This window comes from Podarcis raffonei, chromosome 14 (assembly GCF_027172205.1).
Source record: "Podarcis raffonei isolate rPodRaf1 chromosome 14, rPodRaf1.pri, whole genome shotgun sequence".
NCBI classification, from domain to species: Eukaryota; Metazoa; Chordata; class Lepidosauria; order Squamata; family Lacertidae; genus Podarcis; species Podarcis raffonei.
Window position 1 is genome coordinate 9600678 of NC_070615.1, and position 27162 is coordinate 9627839.

At 44.8% G+C, this 27162-nt stretch overlaps 1 protein-coding gene across 1 annotated transcript; it reads left to right on the top strand.

The window, feature by feature from the left end:
- Positions 1-146: 146 nt before the first annotated feature.
- PATL2 (PAT1 homolog 2) lies at positions 147-26247 on the top strand. The gene is made up of 19 exons (XM_053365315.1): positions 147-284; positions 3056-3150; positions 4050-4416; positions 5207-5275; positions 6599-6664; positions 7843-7989; positions 8750-8836; positions 11981-12111; positions 13917-13994; positions 15880-16021; positions 17958-18075; positions 18157-18254; positions 18886-18930; positions 21522-21670; positions 22363-22522; positions 23155-23295; positions 23529-23626; positions 23744-23893; positions 25881-26247. Exons 1-19 carry the CDS (start codon positions 147-149, stop codon positions 25882-25884), a joined length of 2283 nt encoding a protein of 760 aa, XP_053221290.1. The 3' UTR covers positions 25885-26247.
- The last annotated feature ends 915 nt before the right edge of the window (positions 26248-27162 follow it).

Here is a 27162-nt window from a genome sequence, read left to right on the forward strand (position 1 = left end):
GGCTTTTCGGTTTTGCATTTTTATGTTGCGGACGCAATAAACGACAAGAGTGGGAAGATTTCGCCCGGAGCCTAAAAGATAAATAAGCGATGGTGCCAACCAAGAGGCGAGTTTCGCAAACAGCAACTATAGCGGTATATTTTTAAATGAAGCCCAGCAGCTGCTGCCCCTCCCTTAACGAGGCCTCTTCAAAAAGAGGCAGGAATGGGAGACGCCGTCGAGGGAAACGCGCGTTCCCGATGGCGGAGGGAGGGGAAGCGGCGGCCGGGGCCGCGCAGGATCTGGTAAGCGATTGGCGCCGGAGGGATCCCCGGCCTCTGTTGGCGGCCTGGAGCTCCACCTCCTCCTTGCTTTCTGTGTTTGCAGCTCCTTGAGAGCCGGAGGGAGAGAGTCCCTGCTGGAGCCGCGTTCAGACGTTCCACCAGCGGCTCTGCCCTCCCTTCGCCCTCCCTCTCTCGGGAAGCGACACGCGTGTTTCGCCTGGATGCTTAATATTGTTATTATTTCGGGGCAGCGGAAGGCGAAAAGCATCGGGCGGTTTCAGCACGCTTGTTTTAACGAGTTTTTTGGGGGGGAGGCGGGCGGGATGAGTCCAGTGGGGTTTACACGCGTTGTACACGCGCACGTCGGCATGAGCCTCGCTTGAACACGGAGGTGGGGTTTGCGGGAAGAGTAAAGGCTGGAGCTGCAAATCGCAGCGAGCTGTTTCGCGGGTGGGGGAAGCACCTGCGGAGTCACGTCTCTCTAGGACTCACCCGGGTGCTCTTTATTTTTATTTAATAATAATAAATTTTATTTATACCCCTCCCTCCTCAGCCAAGACCAGGCTCCTGGAGGCTAACACCAGGTATAAAAACAATTGATTACAAGACAACTTAAAAACAAGATTAAAATACAACATTCAAATGCAGCCTCAATTCAGTAGAAACTCAAATCAAAAACTTTTGGGGGATGAAAACATCAAATCTTCACCAAGGCCAACTATCCAGACTGGTCCTACATGGGCCAGAAAAAAGCCACACCACGCAGCCTGATTATTACCTGAAACCAGTGATTGCTTTCTGGGGGGGTGCAGCGGGACGCATACCCCTAAACATTTTGTGAATCTAAGTTTGGCATCATTGAGGGGCAGTATTTCAATATGAGTAGGAAAATGAGAGTACCCCTAAACATTTTTTTTAAAGAAAAAAAGCACTGCCTGAAACACTGTGTATGTGGGGGGGTGTTCCTTAAAATCCCTGCAGGCTTACTGTAGTAAAAGCCTTCCTGCCACATTCAAATCTGCTAGCTTTTAACAATGCAAGTCTACTCAGAAGCAAGTCAGGTAGAGTTCCGCAGGTGTTCTTGATGGTAGCTGTACATTCTTGTAGCTTTGGCTTATTTAATTAACAAGATTTGCACGTTGCTTGATGGTAAGAAAACCTGAGCAGTTTGCAAAAACACAAAATGAAACACAAGTTCTCAGTAGAAACAGGTCCTTTAAAACATTCTAAAGAACTTTGGCAGGCAACATGCCTATAAACAGTCAAAGGGAACAAGGGTAGGGTTTTCTTGGACTGGTCACCTTTGAAATGACCCATGGCTGTGTATGAAATGGTAAGGAGTGTGTGTGTTTAATTTCTTAATAAATCAAATTTCTATAGCATTCTTCATCCGATGATCACAAGGTGGTTTACAATATAAAAAGTGACCAAGAAGGTTTAAAGAGTGAGAAATGCATTTCTGGCTGGGTGGTGGTGGGGTCATAGAAAACGTTATGTTGGTTATTGTGACTAGATGTTTGAGAGGAACTAGTGTACACTGAACTAGGATTGCCATATTTCAAAACAGTGAAAATCTGGACAGAAATTGTTTTGTTTTTTGCAAAGTTGTTTAGCTGGGGCGGGGGATGTCCAAAGAGGAGTTCAGCTTTTTTTGGCAAGGTTGCAAATTGTTGTTTTGTAGCTATTTTAAGGAGAAATCGGCACTTCTGGCATGGGCTACCATACATCCGGATTTCCCCGGGCATTTGACCAATACAGTAATTGTGAAGCTTTCCCCAAAATCTTGGAGCAGGGCATGTCCTCCTACTTGAGACTAATACCGTATTTTTCACTCTATAAGACGCACCTAGTTTTTGGAGGAGGAAAACAAGAAAAGAAATATTCTGAATCCCATAAGCCGGGACAGCAAGAGGGATCGCAGCTCAGCGATCCCTCTTGCTGTCCTGGCTTATGGGATAGCCTTTCCCAGGCAGCAGCATGAATTCTCCCCCTGCCCGGGAGAGGCTGCGCACGGCTAAGGCTCCCCCAAGAGCCGCACTCCCTTTAAAGAGCCTGTGGAGCGTGTGTGCGGCTCTTGGGGGCCGCAGGAGCCACACACACACTCCATGTGGCTCTTTAAAGGGAGCGCTGAGCAGAGCTTCCCACCTGCATTTGCTCCCTAAGACGCACACACATTTCCGCTTACTTTTTAGGAGGGGGGGGAACGTCTTATAGAGCGAAAAATACGGTAAGTCTCAAGCCTCAAGTCAGTGAGGGAAACTTAACAAGTAACCTGTTGCCGAGGGGAGGCCAGACATCTGAGTCTGAATATGGGTGGGTTAGAAACCCAATGTACTTGCTGTGTTCACAACACAGTAAACCACAGATAATGATTTACCATGAATGCATAGATGGCTCCTTTCCCACCCCTGTGTGAACAGAGGCAAGAAAAAACAATCTCTAGCTTAATGTTGTGTTGTGTCTGAACTGGAAAATGTTTTAGTTCCAAACTGTGGTGTGAAGCCAGGGTTTCTTCTTGGCTTACCAATCACGGTTTGTTTGAAGTGAAAACCCTGATTCTGTTCTAACACTAAGCCAGGGATTGCGGTTTGTTGGTTCTGATAGGAGAGGATGATGTTGGAGCCATACTTGCATTCATGGTTCATAGTTTACTGTGATTGCAGGAACCGGTGTCGTTGGGTTTGGTTCTGTGTACTTAGTTTTGGAAGAGGTTTCGATACTGTCCATCGATTTCTCCCACAAGGGAGTTGACAGCAGGATGAGTCCCTTGTTGTTTCTCCATCTCCAACCAGATCCTGGAGGATTACTTTATGATGGAAGAAGAACCTTTGGGTGACAAGACAGCTGAAGAGGAAGAAATTGATCTTTACGTTAACTTGACGTTCACCTCAGGTAAGAAAATATTTAAACTGTTCCAGAAATAATAGTATATTCCAACAAAAGCAAAGCCATATTTTCAGTTTTTAAAACTCAAAGTCCCCTCAATGCAATTCAAAAAAGCGGCATTTCACTTGAATAAAAAGCTTCATACACCCCACGCATTTAGTGCAACCCCAAATCCTGAAAACTAGTTCATCGCTCGCAGAGCTATCATTCCTAGCACCAGGGCCGTCTTAAGTATATCCAGCTCCGTGGTGCAAAGATCCCTCCGGTGCCCGCCCCCCCCCCATTTCCTGCGCCCAGCCTCCGCCTCTTCCCTGGCGCCCTCCAGATCTTGGATGCCCTGGCGCCCTGCGCCACTTGCCTCTATGGGCAAGACGCCCCTGCCTAGCACCTTTAGCAAACTACAGCTCCTACTATTCTTTGAGCGGGTAATATTCTTTAAATGTCTGGTGTGTTCACAGCCAAAACAAAATTCCAAAAGAATCTACCAAGATTGACAATGGCAGTGGTGTGTCTCTTCTACAGTGTGTGATTTTTTTGGCTGTCTAAGGCATGGGTAGGCAAACTAAGGCCCGGGGGCCGGATCCGACCCAATCCCCTTCTAAATCCGGCCCGCGGACGGTCCGGGAATCAGCGTGTTTTTACCTGAGTAGAAAGTGCCCTTTTATTTAAAATGCATCTCTGGGTTATTTGTTGGGCAAAGGAATTTGTTCATTCCCCCCCAATATAGTCTGGCCACCCACAAGGTCTGAGGGACAGTGGACCAACCCCCTGCTGAAAAACTTTGCTGACCCCTGGTCTAAGGGCCTGCTTCCTGCATTGTAGCTGATTCGCTGTGGCAGGTAAAGTGTTGCTGCCCTCTTCCTAAGATCCCTCCTCCTTCTGCTGATCTGTTCCCCTCACTTCTAAAGCTTACCTGGAGCAGACTAGAGGGAAAGTCCTGGAGACAGATGCAGAGCAAGCTCATGTGGGTGGATTTGAGGAGGTGATGGTGACTGTTGGGGAAGAGAAACCTGAAGCTACTGAGGCAGAACCCATGCTAGAAGATGCGGCAGAGAATGAAAGCCTTCCCACTGAGCCACAACATGTTTATGATGATCATGATGAAGAAGAGGAGGAGGAAGGGGAAGAGGAGGAGGAAGTGGCAATGGCTGACCAAGATGAGGAACCTGCATGCGAGAAGGATCATAAAAGCAAGGAAGCTGGAGAGCCAAACAACCTGGGAGACCCAGCAGTCATGAGAGCTGTGCGTGGCCAACGTACGTTGGAGGTAAGATAGACTTAAGGTGTGCCACACAAGACTTCTCTTACAGTCTTGCCAGTCTCTTCTGTTCATTTGGTTTTTGCAACCAAACGGGCAGTAGGTTTGGTAAAAGAGTTGGCTCGTATGACTTGGGGTCCCTAATATGGATAGGGAGAGCATGTGACGTCTGTTTAAGGTTTTTTGAGAGCAGGTGTCAGCTGGGGCTGCTGATTAATTATCTGTGTAAAATATAAATACCCCTTTGGGTGTCTTGTACTTTGAGAAAGCTGGATAACTTGAGGCCAGCAATATGGAGCCGATTCTATCATTGTGACTTGTGTTATGTAGGAATTTACTTAGTAACCCAGCCCAGCAGCTATAGAGGGCACCATTTTGAAAATGGCTGGTGTGTTGTTTTCACTGCTGCATAGAATGAGCTTACATCCCAGGTGCATAAATCTGTGTCACAAAGTAAAACAATGGTACCTCAGGTTACCACCTTAATTCATTCTGGAGGTCGATTCTTAACCCAAAACCATTCTTAACCTGAGGCGTGCTTTCACTAATGGGGCTCCCGCTGCCACCGCACCGCCACCATGCGATTTCCGTTCTGATCCTGGGGCAAAGTTCGCAACCCGAAGTACTACTTCTGGGTTAGCGGAGTTTTAACCCGAAGCATTTGTAACCCGAGGTACCACTGTAGTTTTGCTATTAATTAATATACCACTTACATGGCAACATGCAGTTAATAATGCCTCAATGCCGTATTTTAGATATTCTCTTTTAGGCTCATTTTTTTGTTTGTTTTGCTTTGCAGAGAGAAGATTCTGCTGTCCTGGACAGCAGAGTTGCCAACGACCTCTCAGATTATCCTACTGATTTCTTGGTAAGACTGCTTTCTCCCCCCTGCACCCCTTTAAAATACAGCCTCTTGTACATTCATTTTATCAGTGTTTTCTGATACATCAGCTGCAGCCGTATTGGGATAGCCTGGCCACTGTAGTCCATGCACTTTTAACCTCAAGACTGAAGTGTGCTCTCTTGTGGGCCTGATCTGGAAACTCCAGGCAATGCAAAATGCAGCTGCTAGACTGCTGGTGGGTGCAGACAAGTGACAGCATGTGGCACCTCTGCTAAAACATCTGTATTTTATTGGGTTGGGTTCAAGGTTCTCATACTAATGTACAAATCCCTGAGTATCCTGGGTCCAGGATACCTTAGACTGCCTGAGTCCTGAGATCCAAGCTCGGTCACTGGGATAATCTGATAGAATGTTGGCTGTCCCTCTAGTTTTAGCAGCCCAGCTGGCTTCAACTGCGTCATGCTTAACAGCCTATTGCAATCCTTTCAATGTGCTGAAATTGGGTTTGAATTACTCAGTCATTATGATTAATCGTAATTGCTTGCTTGCTTCTTTTCCTTTCTCGTTTTGCTTAATTTCATTGAACGAATCTCTCTGATGCGGCCCAATTGCCTTCTCTTTTTTAAAAAATTTTTTTTTATTAATTTCCCAATAAAAACAGCCAATTAACATATCCATCAAATCATAATCATAATCCAATTAAAAACAATAAACTAAAATTTAAAAACTTATTACAGTCCAAATTATTAATTATTATTTTTTCCGGGCTTCCCATAGTCTGGACCTCTGAAGTTATCTCCAATATCTTTGCTCCTGCCTTCTTCTTGTTGTTCCCATATTTTCCACATTCCGATCTTAACGCTTTAAAGTTCTCCGTCCCTGGCTATGCGATTCTCAATCATGTCAGAAATCATATATCCTTTCATCCATCGAATACAGTTTTATTTGTGTGTGTGTGTGTGTGTGTGTGTGTGTGTGTGTATATATATATATATATATATATATATATATATATATTCAACTGTCTATTTGCCAGTGCAGCTTTTCCTGACTTCATTCCAATCTTCCAATCCGGGCTGTTGTCCAAGTCTGTCATTTGAAATTTGAAATTTTGGCCCAATCACCTTCTCAATCTGGCCCGCAGACGGTCCGGGAATCAGCGTGTTTTTACATGAGCAAAATGTGTCCTTTTATTTAAAATGCATCTCTGGGTTATTTGTGGGGCATAGGAATTCGTTCATATTTTTTTTCCCAAAATATAATCCGGCCCACCACATGGTCTGAAGGACGGTGGACCGGCCCACGGCTGAAAAAGATTACTGACCCCTGCAGTCTGATCCCTTTCAGACAGCTTCAAAACCTTCCATCTGGAATTCTACCCGGAGGAGAGTCCAGTCGCTGTCTATGATGGAGGTAAGGCTCATTCTACACCACTTTTCTGCCCAGCAAAGGGAATGATAACAGCGCTTGCCCTGTCTTTACCATAGAAGCAGCTTAGGGTCAAGTCTGCTGTATCCAATGGCATCTTGCCTCTACTCATATTTGATCCTTTGGTGCACTCAGCACTGACGTCTCACAACAAATGCCAGTGCTATGTTAGAAAGAATGTACAACCTGAAAAAAGAGACAAGGCATGTACTTCTGTAAACCAATAAAATATTTAATAAAAATAGATTTTAAACAGAAATAGAAACTAAAGACCAGCCTTTTTAAGGCTACAAGTTCTTGAAACCAATAAACCAATTAACTCCTGAACCGCATCTCACACCTGTGTAAGCAATTAGGCTTCTCTGGTAGGTTTCTGGAACATTCTCCACTTCCAGTTAACAGAAGCTTACTCATGCAAACAGTTTTCTGCAAAACGAAAGATCAGTCCCCAAACACTTTAGGCCAGTATCTGCTTCCATGTACCGTGCCACTTAAAATCTGAGTTGGGAGTTGATTCAGAGCATGAACTGAGAGCAAACCAGAAATTCACCAAAAATAGAAATTTCTCTAGCTACTGAGATGGTGCAATGCGCTTCACCACAATATCCATGGGGGATTAATTTTGGATTTAAAGGTGAACCTACCAAACACGCTGCTTCTGTAACAATACATGAGGAAAGCACAATCACCCATTGAAATTTAATTCTCTAACCAGGTAATGTGTACAAAACTGTATTTGCTAGGGTAGTGATTATTTGTTTGTTTGTTTGTTTATACATTACCCCACCCATCTGGCTGGGTTTCCCCAGCCACTCTGGGTGGCTCCCAACGGAATGTTTAAAATGTGATAAAACATCAGACACTAGTGTGCATAAAAATGCATACATGAGTGAAACTAACATGCGAAAATTCAGTTATAATTAGGAAAATTGCTTTGTAAAAGTGTGTATATTGGCATAAGGGCATGAAAAGGTATATTAGGAGAAATTTGCATGAAAGCGCTGATGAATTTTCATGAAGACTTTCTAACAAGCAAATTGTGAACTGCGGGAAGTGGAGAACTTAACACAGGAAAAAATGAGAAACCAAAATTGACAGATTTGTCCCATCCCTAACCACAGTATAATTGTATTAAATATTACTGTTGCCTCTTTATGCCTCAGGCGTTGGACAGGGCTTCTATGTCCCGGGTCAACCTAGATCTTTTGGCCTCACCGGCGCAGAGAAGCTATCTAGACACATCTGGCCTGGAGCGTTCAGGCTTCCGTGGGAGAACCTTCAAGCCCTCTTCTCAGCGCTTCGTGCGGCAGGTAAAGTGGCTCATCACCTGGCCCTGTCTCACTTCCACCCCTGCCCCAATCCTCAAACCCTCGATCTTGCTACTGTCATTCTGTGCTACGCAGAGCTAATTTTCCAACTGCTTGTGTTAGAACGACAAAGCAGTTGTCTGGGTTTACTAGTCTGGAGTAACAGTTCTATACAGTATGCAAAACATGCACCTAATGCCTTGGGATACCTGAGCTGCTTTGGTTATGCCCACCCTGTGGAACAACCTCCCCTCAGATGCCAAGGAAAGAAACAGCTATCAGACATTTAGAAGACACCTGAAAGCAGCCCTGTATAGAGAAGTTTTTAATGTTTGATGGTTTACTGTGTTTGATGTTATACCATATTTTTCGCTCTATAAGACACACCAGACCATAAGACGCACCTAGTTTTTGGAGAAGGAAAACAAGAAAAAAAAAATCTGAGTCCCAGAAGCCAGAACAGCAAGAGGGATAGCTGCTCAGTGAAAGCAGCGATCCCTCTTGCTGTTCTGGTTTCTGGGATAGCTGCGCAGCCTGTGTTTGCTCCATAAGACGCACACACATTTCCCCTTACTTTTTAGTAGTGAAAAAGTGAGTCTTATAGAGCAAAAAATATGGTAATTTGTTGGAAGCTGCCCAGAGTGGCTGGGGCAACCCAGTCAGATGAATGGAATATTATTATTATTATTATTATTATTATTATTATTATTATTAATTAATAAATATTTTTTATAATTGTCTTTGCTACTGTCCTGTCTCACAGCAATCTCCCACGATGTCTGGCTCTATGAGATCGCCTTACCTGTTCACTCCACCCCGCAGAACACGGCGTGTACTTGGCCTTAATCAGGTAATGTCATATGTCGTGTCGCCTGTGTTGGTTGCCAAGTTGTTACCAGGTCATTTTCAAGGTATTACTATTGATAAAGAAAGCCTTGACTGGCTTGGGACCAGTTTACTGGTGGGGTTACCTTAGACAATATGTGCTCACTTGTTCACTTTGATCTACAGAACTTTCACTGTTATAGATGACATATATTAATTGGTCCACAATTGTAAAAAAGAAAACAAAAGGGATATTTCAGTGTGGCAACACCTATACTTTTAAACTCCCAGCTTATTGGCACCTGTTTAAAACTCTTTGTTTAGGCAAACCTATCCAGATGCATAGATGTTGGTGTGTTTTAATCTACGGTATTTTACTATTTTAATCATGTGTTTAACTGCTCTTTATTGATTTTTCTTTTTTTTAAAAAAAGTATTCCTTGTAAATGGCTTTAGAGTTCTACAACAGTCCAGTGGTATATGAATTTTGTGAAATAGATAAAAATAAATGTGTAGCTTAGCTCCGTTCTCACAGAAAACTATTCCACCTACACTTTCTCTTTTAAGTTTAGATGTGCCGTGACTTGTGATTTCCTTTTATACAACCCAAGGCACAAGATTGCAGTTAGTATATAATACTAATGGACATCTCACTTCTGAGTGCTGACCCAAATGTAACCGAAACATCACTACTCACCCTTAAGGGCAGAGTTGGTGGACTTTGCAGGGGATCCCAAGGTTTGCAGAAAGAAATATTTAGAAAAACCCCTGGGGTTGGGGAAAACTCAAAATGTGTCGGTGAAGACTGAGCATGCCCAGTGACAGTAGAATGCTGGCTTGGGGAGAGGGATGGAATGGAGTATCCTGGAGCAGGCCATCAGCAGGAGTATCCCACAGGGCAAACATTTTGTTGCAGATCCCACTTGTTTTCTTTCTTTCTTTTTTCAAATAATCTTTATTAGTTTTTCAATTAGATACTCCACATACAGATATTGTATTAAATTTTACATTTATACTTGCTCTTCAGAGCTGACTTCCCTCCTTCCTCCTTCTGGTTTTTTATATCGCATATAATTTTGTCGCATTATTTTCTTCCATTTTGTATATTGTTATTCATTTTCCATATTTGTCCATAGTATAAGGTAAAGGTAAAGGGACCCCTGACCATTAGGTCCAGTCACAGACGACTCTAGGTTGCGGCACTCATCTCACTTTGCTGGCCGAGGGAGCTGGTGTACAGCTTCCTGGTCATGTGGCCAGCATGACTAAGCCGCTTCTGGCGAACCAGAGCAGCGCACGGAAACGCCGTTTCCCTTCCCACCGGAGCGGTACTTATTTATCTACTTGCACTTTGATGTGCTTTTGAACTGCTAGGTTGGCAGGAGCAGGGACCAAGCAACGGGAGCTCACCCCGTCACGGGGATTCGAACCGCCGACCTTCTGCTCGGCAAGTCCGAGGCTCTGTGGTTTAACCCACAGTGCCACCCGTGTCCCTTGTCCATAGTATATCCATAAACAAATAAGTCCTCATGTTTATACAATTCTTGTTGTCTGTATTCATTTACAACTACTGTTAGTTATATTGGTTTCCTTGTTTTCACCTGAGAGAGCGAAGTACAGATTTCTTGGATCGAATTCTGCCTGGCTCCAAACGTTTGTCTCAAACCGTATCAAGAGGTTTCAAAGTAATTGGCAAAGAACTCTTGGCATTCGGAGCAGCTCTGTGCTATCTTCCGCCAACAGAGGGACACTTTACATTTAATGGGAGATGGGAATCCCCACATTATTATTATTATTATTATTATTATTATTATTATTATTAATTTATTTATTTATCACTACAGAGAATAGTTTACTGATGGCAGAGGGCATGACAAGTCCTCAAGGGTTTTAAAAGGCAGGGTTACAGAAAGCTGATCAGGAGAGGGTCGGTTGCTAATGCTCTACTGTGTATAGGAGGGAATTTCTCCTGAACGGGATTTAACAGTTCAAGTGTAGGTTTTGGAAAGTCAGAATTCACAACTTGTTTCCTGTGTGTCCTGACCACAGGAAACTGAACATATACAAAGCGGCAGCCAAGTTGTTAAGAACAGTGCTTTTTCTTCCTGGGGGTACGCAAGGGTACGCATACCCCTAAACATTTTGTGAATCTTTGTGCTTTTGTCCATTTACTGTATTTATTTTCCCCGATCTGAACTATAAAACGGTGGTTTTCTTGAGTCAAAATGGGAGTACCCCTAAACATTTTATTTTTTTTGGAAAAAAAAGCACTGGTTAAGAATATATAGATATTTAACTGTAAAGTATCAAGCTAAACCTTAGATATGCAGGCAACGTATGCCTTTTTTTGGTCTCCAGGTAAGAGCAAGTTATTTGCTTGCAGGACTCCTCCTTCCATTAGCTGCTATTAGGATGCAAAGTAGAGAGAATTGTCAAGTAGAGGAATAGAATGCCCCCAAGTGGTTAGATGTGGCCGGGCAGCTGCATTTTCTCAGTCGCCAGTTATAGTTGCCTATCAGAAACCACCAGAAGTTGCTTCATGAGCACTGTTAACAGATGTCACATACCCGTAGTTTTCGCTCTATAAGACGCACTAGACCACAAGACAAACCTAGTTTTTGGAGGAGGAAAACAAGAAAAAAAATATTCTGAATCTCAGAAGGCAGAACAGCAAGAGGGATCGCTGCGCAGTGAAAGCAGCAATCCCTCTTGCTGTTCTGGCTTCTGGGATAGCTGCGCAGCCTGCATTAGCTCCATAAGATGCACACACATTTCCCCTTACTTTTTAGGAGAGAAAAAGTGAGTCTTATAGAGCAAAAAATACGGTATTTGTTCTGCATCTGTAAGAGAAAGATCTTTAAGTGACAGCATCCGAACTTTGGAACTCCTTGCCTATTGACATCAGGTTGGCACCTCCACTGTACTTTTCTCCAGCTCCTGCTAAAAACACTTTTGTTTAGGCAAGCCTAGCCTGATATGTAGAATATGGACACATTTGTTTTTTGTTTCTCGCTGGTTTTACATTTTTAAATGTTTCAAATAGTTGCTTTTTTATCAATAGTTTTATTGTTTTGGTTTTTTTATTCAACTGCTTTGACATTTTTTACAATCAAGGGGAATATCAAACTTAATAATAATAAAAATCTCCTTTCCTCCCTCTTCTCTCCAGACATCTGCCTATGCGTCTCCACCTCCATATAGGCCCTTTTTCCCAAATGTCAATAGCCCAAGCTGGGCTATGGCCCATAATCTTGATCCTCCACTCTTCAGTCCAACATCTGGCAACCAGCAGAAGTTCAGGTATAGAAAGCATGGGTGAGATCACCTTGTGTTTGAGAGGAGGCAGCCCTTTCAGGAGTCCATCTCCATCTGCAGTTTAGTACATGGGATTAGAGTTGTGATGGGGTTATTTGGACTAGCTTGGAGAACTATAATCACAAGAGTTTCTTGGCATGCTCTTGGATCCCTGCTATGACATCTGATTGATTGATTGATTGATTGTTGGCATCCGTGTGTCTCAAGAGACGATGGAGTGCACCTCCGGGTGAGAAGTCAAACCACTGCGTTAGCAGCCCCAAAGTGACCTCTCTGGGACGCAAGCTGGACAAGTGGGTATGGAGGTCCTGGGCCACCCAGATGGCAAGACGCCCCTCTTGGGCTTGCTGATGGGGTCCAAAGGAGAGCAGAGCAATACGGTTGGCACCAGCTTGGCTACAGGAGTTGTCAGAAGGAGGTGTACAAGGCGCCATCCAACCATCTTAGGGACTCCACTCTGAATTTGTGTATTTATTATTACAGTCACAGACCAGTTCCGGCTCACTTACAATATCAGAAAAATCATAAAACACAACAGGAATACATTGAATTGCAACTGGGTTTAACAGAGACAATTCAGATATAACAGCAGTTAAAAATATACATTAAATCTTGATCACTAAAATATAACCTAAAATTGACCACTCTGAATTTGTGTAGGGTTTTTTCCTTAGCCTTTTCTTCTCCTGAAGATACCCTGCAAAGCAGCGGAGGTTTAGGATCAGAGTTTTCCTTCTAGATGGGCTACCTTCCAAGGTGATTGAGCCCCACCTGCCCCTCACTTCCCTCCAGGGCACAGGCAGATACCTCCTCCTTGACTACTGCACCCCACTTGCTAGTCCCAGGCAGATAGCAGAGCCAAGTGCTCAAAAGGCTTTCTAGAATCCCTGGTTCAGCGCAGACTACAGATTTGGAGTGTTGATCGTGATCTGCAGGCTCTGTTTGTCATCTGTTAATTCAAATAGTATTTGGGGGGAAAGAGGACATCCAGCAAATAGTTTGATCAGGGTTGTTGCCAGTAATTGAGTCTTAACTTTGGAGTAGGGAACTTGACATGCAGACTGAATATTTGAGAACTGTGGGCAAGATCTGTACTTGCAATTTGGGATGAGGAGAAAATCAATTCAGTTACCATTTAAAGGTGACTTGCTTTAAGTCAGGGGCGGAGAAAGGGCGGTGCAGTGGGGGCAGGCCATCCCGGGTGTCACCACTGAGGGGGTGACAAAATGCCGGGCGGCACTCACCGTAGGGCCAGCAGAACGCCTGAGCCATGCGTTTCTCCTGGAAGTGACACAGTGGCTTGGGCGCCCGCAGGCTCCACGTTGCCCCAAACAGTCTGCCCGCTGCCTCTCCCCCCCCCCCAAGCTGTAGGGCAGCTGAGTGAGAGGAGGCAGGCAGACTCCTCAGAGGCCCCACGGAGCGTCCTGCCCCAGCTGGCACTGCCCACGCAGGCGGCTGGCACCGCCCCTGGACGCAGGGCACACATACCGCCCAAGGCGCCCAATCGGATTGCTCTGCCGCTGCTTTAAGTCACACTTTCTGCCACAATATGAAAACCAAACACAGCCCATCTTCAAAATAGCAGTTCTCAGTTTTTCAAACTAGTTCTTCAGCCAAGTAATGTGCACAGAAGAATGTATACTGAGATAAAGTGTGCATAAAAATAGCACGTTAGTAGTAACAAACACACTATATTAGGGGAAGTTGCTTTGCAAAAATGTATTTAAAAGGTCCTAAAGGCATGGGAGACAGATCCTGGTACCTCACCTTTGTCCTCTGTTTTATTACAGTGTTCCCAGTGCCATGACACAACTTCACCCCCTGCATCAACGGATCCTGACCCAAAGACAGCGAGGGCAAGAAAGGAGGTAAGTGAGGGCAAATGAAGACAACTTAATAGGAACATTGCTACAATCTTTATGTATTTATTTATTACATTTATATGCAACCTTTTTTCCTCCAAGGAGCTCAAAGTGGCATGCACCCTTCTCCCCCCTCTCCATTTTATCCTCACAGCAACCCTGTAAGGTAGGTTACACAAAGAGGCAATGACTGGCCCAAGGTCACCCAGTGAACTTCATGGCTGATTTGAACCCTGCTCTCCCAGGTCCTAGTCTATCACTCTTAACCACTGCACCCCGCTGGCCCTCATGGGATCGTTTGGTGACTCAGTACAGTACCTATTATAATGGCAAAATTAACTTGTTATATGAAGGAAGGTAAAGGTAAAGGGACCCCTGACCATTATGTCCAGTCATGGCCGACTCTGGGGTTGCGGTGCTCATCTCACTTTATTGGCCAAGGGTGCCGGCGTACAGCTTCCAGGTCATGTGGCCAGCATGACTAAGCCGCTTCTGGAGAACCAGAGCAGCGCACGGAAACGCCATTTACCTTCCCTCTGGAGCGGTACCTATTTATCTACTTGCACTTTGACGTGCTTTTGAACTGCTAGGTTGGCAGGAGCAGGGACCGAGCAACGGGAGCTCACCCCGTCGCGGGGATTCGAACCGCCGACCTTCTGATCGGCAAGTCCTAGGCTCTGTGGTTTAACCCACAGCGCCACCCGCGTCCCATGAAGGAACGTAATACACATCATATTTTTGTGTTAAAATGGATTAAGCTTGTGGATTACTGTAGATAATGTTGGCTATTTTCTGAGGGCTAGTTACAGATTTTCAATGTTTTGATGCGCATTGGAGATCATTTAGTGTTTTTCTTTTCTCCTCTCCTCCCCCCCACCCCAAACTTTTTGGTACGGTATGGAATATTGAATGAAATAACTAAACTGGAAAAATACAATGAAAGCACCAACTTCATTCAGACTTCTAAAACTTAGACAAGCTTCTGTTCTGAATTATTGAAGGTATTCAAGTTCGGTGCTGTTACCCTAGATGAGACTGCCAGTTTTCATTTCTTAGTGCAGAAAGTATGGATCTGATGTGTAGAGATTTTTCCTATTCTGATTAGTTCAGGAGGATTCTGTAAGGTTTATTTCTATATGAGAGAAACAGAAAGAAGGTTTCTGATGTTTTGTTTATTTCTCTGGGAAGCTGATTATAGCTGGTTTAAACTGGTTCTGTTATGTTTCTTTCAAGGCCGTGCAGACTATAATAATAAGGCCAGGAGAAGCCTGACTCTCACTTTCTCTTTGTTCTGGTGGTCTGTTCTGTATGCTGTTAAGGTTTAAGTCTGATTATAAAGTTTGTAAGTTTTATTTTAAGTGCTGCAACTGGATTTTTATGAACTGTGCCAGTCCTGATTGTATTGGATTTGTGACCAAGTATGCTCATTTGCCTTCAGAAGCACTAAAGCTCTGCTGGATGAAGTACAATTGCCTCTGGTCTACTTTTTGGAAACTCTGCTGCGTGTTTAGGTTTTCTTACTCCTCCGGCCCTGGCGTGACAGAGCCCTTTTTAAAAGCAGTTCAGAAGAAAGAATACAGTCGTACCTTCATTTTCAAACTGCTTAGTTCTCAAAACATTTTGGCTCCCAAACGCCACAAACCCGGGAGTGAGTGTTTTGGTTTGCGAACTATTTTGGTAGCCGAACATCCGACAGGGCTTCCGATTGGCTTTCAAGAGCTTCCTGCAGCCAATCAGAAGCTGCGCTTTGGTTTTGGAAGTCGAACAGACTTCCGGAATAGATTCCTTTTGACTTCCAAGGTACGACTGTATGTGACCACAGCAAGGCGTTGGTGGTATTCTGAACCAGTGCAGAAGCCTTTTCGTAAGCGAATTTCTTCTTCTCTTAAAGAATTCCCCGTATGAAGCGCCAGCCGCCGAAGGAGGACCCCTATGCTGTGCTCATGACTCCAGTAGAAAAAGAGTGGGTGATAAAGGTGCAAATGTTGCAGCTTCAGAGTGACAACCTTCACAGGGATGACTATTATTACCAGGTGAGTGTTGTTGTTTAGTCGTTTAGTCATATCCGACTCTTCGTGACCCCATGGACCAGAGCACGCCAGGCACTTCTGTCTTCCACTGCCTCCCGCAGCTTGGTCAAACTCATGCTGGTAGCTTTGAGAACACTGTCCAACCATCTCATCCTCTGTCGTCCCCTTCTCCTTGTGCCCTCCATCTTTCCCAGCATCAGGGTCTTTTCCGGGGAGTCTTCTCTTCTCACGACGTGGCGAAAGTATTGGAGCCTCAGCTTCAGGATCTGTCCTTCCAGTGAGCACTCAGGGCTGATTTTCTTCAGAATGGATAGGTTGGATCTTCTTGCAGTCCATGGGACTCTCCAGAGTCTCCTCCAGCACCATAATTCAAAAGCATAAATTCTTTGGCGATCAGTCTTCTTTATGGTCCAGCTCTCACTTCCGTACATCAATACTGGGAAAACCATAGCTTTAACTACACGGACCTTTGTTCACACCTTCCCATTCCAGCCAAGTAGTGTTTACGATACATATGCCTTTGTAACATGTGCAGTAAAAATTCACATATTACTGGAAATATTATACAGAAATGCTTTGTACTGGGGAAAATCTGCTTTGCAAAAAATACATATATTGGATGTAATTGCATACAAGGGAGTATATTGGGATAAATTAGCACTACAATGCTGGAACTCCCTCCCTGAAGAAGGTAGACTAGCTCCTGACTTGTCCTTCCACGGACAGGTAAAGACCTCCTTGTTCCAATGGGCTTTGGGGAACCGGCTGCTTTTAATGAAAAGGGTGGTGCCATGCTGTTTTTATTGTCATTATTTGTAGGTTTTAAACAGATTTCATATATGTATTGAGTTTGAATTCTATTGGGGTTTTTTAAATTTATTTTTCTATGTTTTTAGTGCTTCTTTTATTTAGAGACTTTGAGTGCCATTAGGGGAAAAAGTTGGGGTGTAAATGACAATAATTAATAATCATGATGATGGTGGTACTTATGAATTGTTTTTAGGATATCAGAATGTGGAGAACTGGGAAGAGGATTGGAAAAAGTTTAAGAACTATCTACAAAAATATTGTAAAATGTTTGAGTGTTAAAATGATGTGGGATGTGAAGGCAACATGGCATTTGGGATATGGTTAAAAGAGTTATGAAAAGAGGAATTTTAATAAGGAGGGGGTATGACTAGAATAATATTATGTCAAAGTATATAAGGTGGTGTAAGGGTTCAAGATAAGGGAAATTAGAGACATAATAATTGGAAATATATAATTATAAACGAGTTTGGAAAAAGGGTTAGAATTTGCTGAATTTGACGGAATAAAGAGGAATACAAAAAAGGGGGGTGTGAGGAGGTCAGGAAAGAGAGATATGGATTTTTGAAATTTAAAAAGTGGAATTTTTCTTTTTTTCCCCTTTTCTTTTTCTTGTTAAGTGTGTATTTTTTGTTTGTTGTTGATGTTCTCGTTTTGTTATGTGTGATATATGTTTTGTAAAATCTTAATAAACATTTTCAGAATGTGGAGAACTGAACTTAAGATGTGAAAAGTGAGAAACTGCCACTGATAGGTTCACCACCCCTAAGCAAGAATCCTAGACTGCTCTTGAGAGGGTGGGCATAGCCTTCCAGTCACAAGGCTTGGGTCTGGGTCAGTTCTGTCTCTTGCAACTGCAGACCTGCTCTCATATGATGGGCTGCATTCTGACAACCATATTCTCCACCCCATGGTGGAGCTCCTTTCCTTGGGCTCTGTTAGGTTTGCCCAGGAAACAGAGAACTATAGTTCAAAAGGTGTACGTTAATCACTGTCTGGCGAGGATGGCTCGGGGAGAATTGCCATCTTGACAGTTTTGGATGCTGGAGTTGGGGTGAGTGGGGAGCAACAGAAGTGCTGTGTGCTTCCACTGGCTTTGGTACTGAGCTGTCCTGTCCTCCCCACCCCCCAGGAATATTATCGCAAGCTGGAGCACAAACAGGCAGAGAAGGGGCTTCTTGGAGGGTGCAAGACTGAAGTCCCCAAGCTAGTGACACCGTATATCCAGAAAGTGGAGGCATACGAATCTGGTAAGCGCTCTGCAGAAAAGAGGCTCTTCCCTAGATGTTAGGGATGCTAGGCACCTCCTGACAATGGTTTCCTCCTTCTAGTGGTGCGGATACCGGGCTCCCTGGGCCAAGTGGCAGTGTCTACGTGCTACAGTCCCCGCAGGGCTATTGATGCCGTGCACAACATCCCGCTGGAACAGGTAATGCACCCATCCTGTTGCCTCTGGCTCGCCAGAAGCTGGGACTCGACTCCACCGATTTGCTGTGTGTGGACATGAAGTCTCTTGTGTATATATCATCAGTGGGACCTTCCAACCCATGGGCCTTGTCTCGCCAGGCCATTTGGGTTAACCATGCCTGATTTCCTGGGCCTTGGAGTCCCATGAATGTTGGGCATGGGAAAGGTTCTTCCTTTGCAGTTGTCACCAGAATTCAAGTTGGGGATGCAAAGGAAGAATCTTCTCTGCAGCTGCTGCTTGAACCACCTGACACGTGACACAAGATGATTTATGGTTGGGCGGCCCTGTTCACCTGTCAGTGGTCCACAGCGGATGGTTGTTCCCCACCCCCTAATAAATAGGGCGCATTATTAACTGGCAGGTGGACGGTATATTCTATCGGCTTTTTCCTCCTGTTTTTCACGCCACCTCTAATTGACCAGTGGAATTCCGGCCACCTTGTTGTATTCTGTAAACGGAAACGGCCCCACTGGAAACTGTATTGCAGAGCCCCCTGAGCTGTTAATGTAGTATCCAGTGTGCTGGTGCTGGTTGCTCTGCTGTTGAAAACTAACACCTGTTCCCCCTCCCCTTTTTTATCCATCTTCTGAAGGCTGTGGGTAATCAGCGACTGCAAGTACTATATGAAATTGAGAAGGTGAGTCACTGAGATAGCTTGGGAAGGCAGTTCTGTGTTTGTTTGTTTTTTAAGCCAGTGTCCTTGGAGTGCGGCAAGGCCAGTACCAGAAGCATTATTGTTGATTAACTCTTGTTCGGCTTCGTATTTATGTATTTAAACATTGATTTGGTGGGGGGGGGTTGGTAATACAGTGGTACCTTGGTTCCTGAATGGCTTAGTTGTTGAACAAATCGGCTCCCGAATGGCACAAACCCGGAAGTAAGTGTTCTGGTTTGTGAATGTTTTTTGGAAGCCGAACGTCCAACGTGGCTTCTGCAGCTTCCAATTGAGTGCAGGTAGCTCCTGCAGCCAATCAGAAGCTGCGCCTTGGTTTTCGAATGGTTTCGGGAGTTGAACGGACTCCTGGAACTGATTAAGTTCGATAATTGTATTGATATATTCTGCATTTGTTGAATTGTTTGTTTTTGTCATTTGAATTTACTAACATGTTCTGTATTTTGTATGTTTGTATTTTCAATGTTTTGATGCTTTTGAATGTTTGTTGCAAGCTGCTTTGGGTACAGCTCATTGTGCAAAAGCAGCGTATAAGTAAACCCCATCAATCTCTGTTCAGTAAGGCAGTGTGTGCTCTTCTTCCTCCAGTCACATACCCGCCCCCTTTGTCCCCACAACAAAGAGCTTGACAATATGAAACTCATGATCATGACATTCCAGTAGAGCACATTCCTAGTGTGGCGTATCCAACACAGGCAATGTCATGACTACAGATGATGATGATGATGCATAGAAACTCTTGCAGAGTTGTTAGCAAATAGCTCTGTTCAGCTAGAACTCTGCACATTCCTCCAGAACTGAGTGATTTGGCTGTGTTAATGAAAAAGTCGTTGTAGAAATTGAGAAAAGCCCCTGCGGTGTGAACCAGTCACAAGTACAGTGGTACCTCTGGTTACAGATAGGTAGCCGTGTTGGTCTGCCATAGTCAAAACAAAAAAAATTTTTCCTTCCAGTAGCACCTTAAAGACCAACTAAGTTAGTTCTTGGTATGAGCTTTCGTGTGCATGCACACTTCAGTGCATACACTTTCAGTGTATCTGAAGAAGTGTGCATGCACACGAAAGCTCATACCAAGAACTAACTTAGTTGGTCTTTAAGTTGCTACTGGAAGGAAAAAAAATTTTTGTTTTGACAGTGGTACCTCTGGTTACGGACTTAATTCGTTCTGGAGGTCCGTTCTTAACCTGAAACCATTCTTAACCTGAGGTACCACTTTAGCTAATGGCATAGCTGTCAACTTTCAGATTTGAAAATAAGGGATCAGCAGCCTCACCTGTCTACGGTGACAGTCTATGGGATATCTAACAATCCAGGATAGCAGCGGGAAGCAGCAGGAAACGGCACTGGAATAAGGGAATTTCCCGCAAAAAATCGGAAGGTTGACAGCTATGGCTAATGGGGCTTCCCACTGCCACTGCCGCCGCACCGCCACCACACAATTTCCTTTCTTATCCTGGGGCAATTTCTTAACCCGGTACTACTTCTGGGTTAGCGGAGTCTGTAACCCGAAGTGTTTGTAACCCGAGGTGTTTGTAACCCGAAGTACCACTGTAGTAGATTGCAATTGCCTACTTGATGGGAGTTGTAATCCAGCCACATCAGTTTGTCCAGCAGGTTGCTGGACAAAACTGCTACCTGCCTCCTAGTGACCCTGCCAAAATATTTTACATTGCAAAAGTAAAAACTAACTAAAGTATAATCCCTTGGCGTGGGTGGAGGTACATATACATGCCTGTGGTGCCTGAGAATGTGATCCTTAATGCTAGCACCAAATTAAGGGTTTGACCACTGTTTGGAGAATAGTTGATTCATGCTCCTGAACCTGTGGCTTTGTGACACTGCTGGCCCTAAACAAGTTTAGGAGACTCCGTGGAAAATAGAGGCATGGATTTCTCTACAGTTCCCATGAACTCTAGGTAAGAAAATACTATCTGCTGCCTTCCCTTTGCCGCCCCCCCCCAACAATTGGCAGATGGGAGATAACAGGGGAAACAGCAACCACCAAGAGAGCACAGCTAGACGCTCAGCAAATATACCATATTTTTCGCTCTATAAGACGCACTTTTTCCCTCCTAAAAAGAAAGGGAAAATGTGAGTGCGTCCTATGGAGCGAATGTGGGCTGCGCGGCTAAGCCAGAAGCCAGAACAGGGAGAGGGAGCGCTGCGCAGCGCTCCGTCTTGCTGTTCTAGCTTCTGGCTTAGCTGCATGAAGCCTCCGCAGGGCAGCGGGGTGCCTTCATCCTGCAGTCCTCCGGAGGCTTCACGGGCTGTCCCAGAAGCCTCCGCAGGGCACGGGGATGAAGGCTCTCCATGCGCTGCGGAGGCTTCGCGCAAAGCTACACCAGCTATCCCAGCGGCTATCCCAGAAGCCAGATCCCTCTTGCTGTTCTGGCTTCTGGGATTCAGAATTTTTTCCCCTTTTTTCCTCCCCCCCAAACTAGGTGCGTCCTATCATCTGGTGCGTCCTATAGAGCGAAAAATACAGTAGTTGGCTAAAGAGCTGCCCTGTCAAAGACGGTAGTTTTATGGATCTTGTTGGTGTGTTCCTGAAACAGATGTACCTGCAGCTGCTGGATATAGAAGATGGTCAGAGGAAACTGGAGCAAGTGCCAGAGGAGGAGCACCTCCACTTCTGTGAGAAATTTGCGCATGAGCTGGGACATATCTATCAAGCCCTAAGAATCGAAGAGCAGAATTCGGAAAAGTGAGTCCAGGGGGAATATTTGCGGCAGTGATGGTACATGAGATGTGTGTTAGGATGAAGAGGACGATGGCTGTTGTGGCCACGTGTCCGTGGCGCCACCTCTGTCCGTCAGGCCAGCTGCCTACTCAGGTTATCAGGCCGCTGACAATTTCTACTCCTTGGGTTCATACCATCCTCCCTCTCTAGCAGAAGAGCCAGGAGATGTATAGAGCTGTATAAAGATCTGCTGAAAGAATACTCAACACAGATAAGCAAAGAACTTGAGCCAATCAGAAATTTCCTCTCGGAATGTTTGGGCCTGCTTACTTCCCTGACTGAGCTAATTAGGAGAAAAGAAGACTGCCGTCCCCATAAAGCAGTCGACAACAAGCCCAATGGAAATATAATCCAGTCAGGCACGGAAAATAGAAAAACAACTAGAACTAAACCAGGCCAGGTGGAAAAACCACTTGCCCCCAAGAAATCTTCCTTAAAGGGAAAGTGTTCAATGCACAAGAAGAAGAAGAAGAAAGAGCCAGGAGATGTTCTGTTAAACAGCCAGGTCTGAAGTCCAGACAGCACTAGGTAGAACATAACCATGGGCCTTTATGTTTGCGCATTGGGTATGTTTTAGGCCCCTTTCCCCTTTCTAGACTCTCATGGTGCTTTGGCAGTGAGATACGTGTGTGGACCAGCTAGTCTTTTCTTTCCAGGGAAGCCAAAGATGAGTTCCTTCAGATCCTGCTTGTGGGAAAAGGGAGGAGGCTGGTGGCCCGTCTGTTGCCACACTTGTCGCAGGAGCAGGCCAAGCAGGTCCTTGTCAGCATCACCCAGCACCTACCGTTTCTCCTTCAGAAGGACATGATGGATGAGGTATCCGTCCTGTGTGTTCCACTTCTCCCTAAAACCATCTGCATCATTGATGACCTTGTTATGAGGCTCCCGTTATAAATTGACTTTTCGGGTGCAAAAAGGGCTTGCACTAAAATAAGACATTTAAATTGGGTTGTGGGGGGAGCTAAACTGCATTGCTTGCACAATTTAATTTCCTCCAGATTTTCTTGCATAACCAGACCCGAGCAGGGCAGTGAAGTCTTGCCCCAAGCTGCGAGAAAACTGAAATATGTGCACAGCTTTGTGGAAGCTGAAATGTGTAAGATGGGCTGTGTCTTTACTGAATGAACTGAAAATGTTGCTTGAATCCTGTTCGGCTGAGAGTCAGGCTGCAGAATTTTTCAGAGAGCAGCCAGTAACCCTTGCTTGATAGGTTGTAAGGGTTTGGGTTAAATTTATCAAGCCCATCCTGTTCTGGGAGTAGAAACTTCATTTCTCTTAACAGGCTCAGTTTATAGAAATAAAGACCTATAACTCTTAACACTACTTCCTATGGTGTTAAGAGTTCTCTATCCCATAGATTAGGTTTATTAACTCTTAAAGGACAAGCAAGCTTGATATTAACATTTATCCTTTCAATTTACTCCTTCCATGTTCTGTGGACTTGGTAGTCTCTGCCCATTCTCTACGGTCCTCTCTGTGATGTCATTGAGCAGTTGACCTTCAGTGAGATGATAGACCTCTTACAGGAGCTAACCAGATTGCAGCCGGAGTCTGTCCAGCAATCGCTTGCTATGGTGTTTGGGAACAAGGTAAGTTTGGGGTCAGGGCCTTGAAACTTTCCTGGGGGTCCTGGCAGAATTTTGTGGTAGAGCGACAAACGGGGTGGGAGGGGAGACTTTAAAATTACCTTAGTATTTGCCAGTATCAGGGTGGTTTTATGCCACCCTACTTCGAGGTTGGCATTGAGTGAGGTGGGTTCTATTGCTGCTGTTCCCTTGCTAACATTTCGTGCTGTGTCATCTTCTCTCCCTGCCTCTCCAAGTTTGCCATCTCACTTCTATACCTTCTGCTGAGTCACGGGGAGAGATGTCTCTCCTCCGGAATGCCCCTGAACCCCCGCAACGGAGACTTTGAAAAATGGTAAGGTGGCATCTGTTGGGCAGGGTAGTCCCAAGTAATTTGTGTCTGCAGACACCAAGCCTCTTAACCATCTCCGTCCTTTTTTTCCTTCCCCCTCTTCCCTTTTCTTCCCCTTAGGGTGGATACAGTGCTCCTTGTTGCAAGGGAGCTGTCTCAGGTACCCAAGGCATTGATGGTAGAGCCATTTCACCTCCCCAGCAACCTCCTTTTTCTCTTCTGCCGCTATGTAGACAAAGACATGGCAAACCACTTAGATGCCAAGATGGAGTAAGTTTTGGGCACTGACAGAGAGCAGGTAGATAAGTACTTGGAGGAGTGGGGGAAGAGCATGTCATGTAGAGTGGTTGGGGAAACCCAGCCAGATGGGTGGGGTATTAATTATTATTATTATTATTATTATTATTATTATTATTATTATTATTTCAAGTGAACTCTTACATACAGTGGAGACGGTATTAGTTTGAATGGGGTACTGTCCCACCAATCTCATCTCAGTCAGACGAGTGCCTGTCTCCTTAAAACCACCCGGTGGGGTAGCCCTGGCTGTCAGGTTCCTCCTCGCTCTGTTTTGCCATTTGTAAATTTGGCAGGGAGAGTGATGGGGGCCAAACGAGAACCAGCTGGTCCCATGTCTCATTGGCTCTGGCTTCATCTGCTGTTGGTCTCCCTGTCTCTCCACCCCGCCAGTCCAAATGGGCACCAGTCACCACCGCTGACACAAATAACATGGCAGAACCCAGACGTAAGGCAAAGCTGCAAAATGGAGCATAGCAGGCGACTGCAGAGAAAATTCTCCTACAGGAACATGTCCTTTTCTAGCTGTTTGCTTTTGGTCCCATCTCATGGTGGATCCCTGTTTATGATGGCTTGTTGCTCTTGGAAATGAAGGGCCCATTATGGGCAAGATGAGTTCATTGTTTTCCCTACTAGAAAACTCACTGCTTTCACAATGCTTATTTTCATGTTCAGCATGCTACACTGCACTATAAGTTAGACCATTGGCCCCATTATTTCAGTATTGTCTACCCTGACTGCCAGAGGCACTGTTGGGTTTCAGATGGTGGTTTCTCCCAGACCTACCTGGAGATGCCTGGGACTGCCTGCTGTACCACTGACCACTGTCCTCTTAACATTGAAGGACCCTTGCTATTGTTTGGGTTTACTTGTTGCCACTTCCTGGCAAGGAGACATGGGTGGCGCTGTGGGTTAAACCACAGAGCCTAGGACTTGCTGATCAGAAGGTCAGCGGTTCGAATCCCCGCAATGGGGTGAGCTCCCATTGCTCAGTCCCTTTTCCTGCCAACCTAGCAGTTTGAAAGCACGTCAAAGTGCAAGTAGATAAATAGGTACCGCTCCAGCGGGAAGGTAAACGGCGTTTCTGTGCGCTGCTCTGGTTCGCCAGAAGCGGCTTAGTCATGCTGGCCACATGACCCAGAAGCTGTACGCTGGCTCCCTCGGCCAGTAAAAGCGAAATGAGCGCTGCAGCCCCAGAGTCAGTCACGACTGGAACTAATGGTCAGAGGTCCCTTTACCTTTACCTCCTGGGCCTGCCAAGAGATTGCATATATTGATATGTGAGATACTTTGGGGGCCTTTAGGCTGCTGTGAGCACCATACATTTTTGGATAGCGATGCTGTTCTCAGCAGAACTCTTCCACATTGTAATTTCTTTTAGGTGGGCTTCCTTCAACTACCTGGCTGAGAACCTTGATTTCTGAGTAGCAGAATGAGAGATGTGGAATGGCAGCAAGCCCTGGTCAAATCAGGCTGGGGAAAGCTATAAGAGCCCTTGCTCAAGTGCTTCCTTGTATGGTTCACATTCTATGCATGCAAATGGTGGGCCCATTATGAGCTGCTTTGCTAAATAAAAATGGGAGGCAGGGTAGTAGCTAATGGTTGGGTGGCCAGAAACTTGTGTAAGCTTCATGTTTTGCGAATATAATTGTGGAACGGTTCCTTGTAGTTGGTAAAATTGGATAAAAGGAGATTGGAGAGAGCTCTTCACTGGGGATGCCACAGAATAGCTGAAGCCTTGCAGCAGGCATAGCCAAAGTGGTGCCCTTTCAATGTTTTGGACTACAACTCCTGTAATCTCTTGACCATTAGCTATACTGGCTGGCGCTGATGGGAGTTGTGTTGCAAAACAATATGCAGAGCACTACATTGGCTAACCCTGCTTTACAGAACGCAGTTGGCCACTGATGGGAACTAATTTTCCCCTTTGATTCCTGATTTGCTTTCCTTTATGTTTCAGGTGATTGGCTTCTGCCTTCATGAGCTATCGCAACACTTGGAGCCTCCTTTGTTGCTGCAGCGTGATCTTCGGTGGTAGTATCAGTCTTCGAGAGGCCTGGCTGTAGCTAGAACACAGTGGTTGTTTAAAGAAAACGATTATTTAATTCACAAATTCTGCTTTTGTTTGTGGTACGACGTGGTTCCCCACAGCCCAAACTGCTCTGTGCCAATTGTAGATATTCAGTGCTAGCTCAGCACTTAAACTCAGCCTGAAATGAGTGAACACAGGCTTCCCTGTACAGTAAATACTAGGTTGTGGGGGATGAACTTTGATTTTTACAATATCTTGTGTACAGCACTTATACAATAAAAGCAAATAAAACTAGTTTGAAATATTGAATTTTGGAGGTGAGGTGGTGCATAGTTGCCCTAAGAAAGATTGTGCATATTTTCTTTGTTAATATTTAACTTTTCCTACAGATGTGGGTAGGTACCCAGAGACCCTTGAAGGTGGTGGAACTCCTGCCAGTGCCTTGAACAGGATGCTAATTGTATCACTTGAACTTCCATGTTTCATTTTTTTCCCAGTCTTTTCATTAGGACTGTGGGTGGGTTAACCATTTCCTCCCCCATTGTGGTCCCTATTAAATTGCCTCTACGCTGCTATGAAGGCCAGTGGCAGCTTTCACCTGGGACTATCATAGTGCGGGAGGAAAGGTTGAACCTTCTTGCAGTCCCCTCCACCTTTTTTTCTTTTAATAAAAATGAAAATGCAATTTCCCCTTCTTTTCTGCTCCTTTATTCTCCCCACCCCCGTCCTGGCCTGTTAATAGTAGAAGAGAGAGAAGACATTTAATTTCAAGGTCTGTGTTTTTCAGTATTATATGTAAGTTGGTCCTTTATATACATGAACTGCAAGCACTGGTAGAGATCTGGCTTGATGCTACATCAGAATGAGTTGTTGATCTTCAGAGATTGTTAGTGTCTGTAACTGGAGCTAGATGACCACTCTTTTTCAGAATAGAAAGGGCTTGCTGCTTTCAAATGTACAAACACATCCCATTTTTATCTCTGTTAAACAGACTTTTTTTCAAAAAGTACAGACACTTGTGTGCTGCTGTCTAGTTCTGGTATACGCGGTGGGTCCTAAATTCACACACAGAGAGAGAGAGAGACCTTGAAAATTGCTGGATGTTTTGGAACACTGCTTTATGTTGTTGCAATTATTAATATGCTATGCCAGATGCTGTAGTAAATTTCAGTGTATTTTTATTGCTGCTGTTATTTATTACATATTTCAT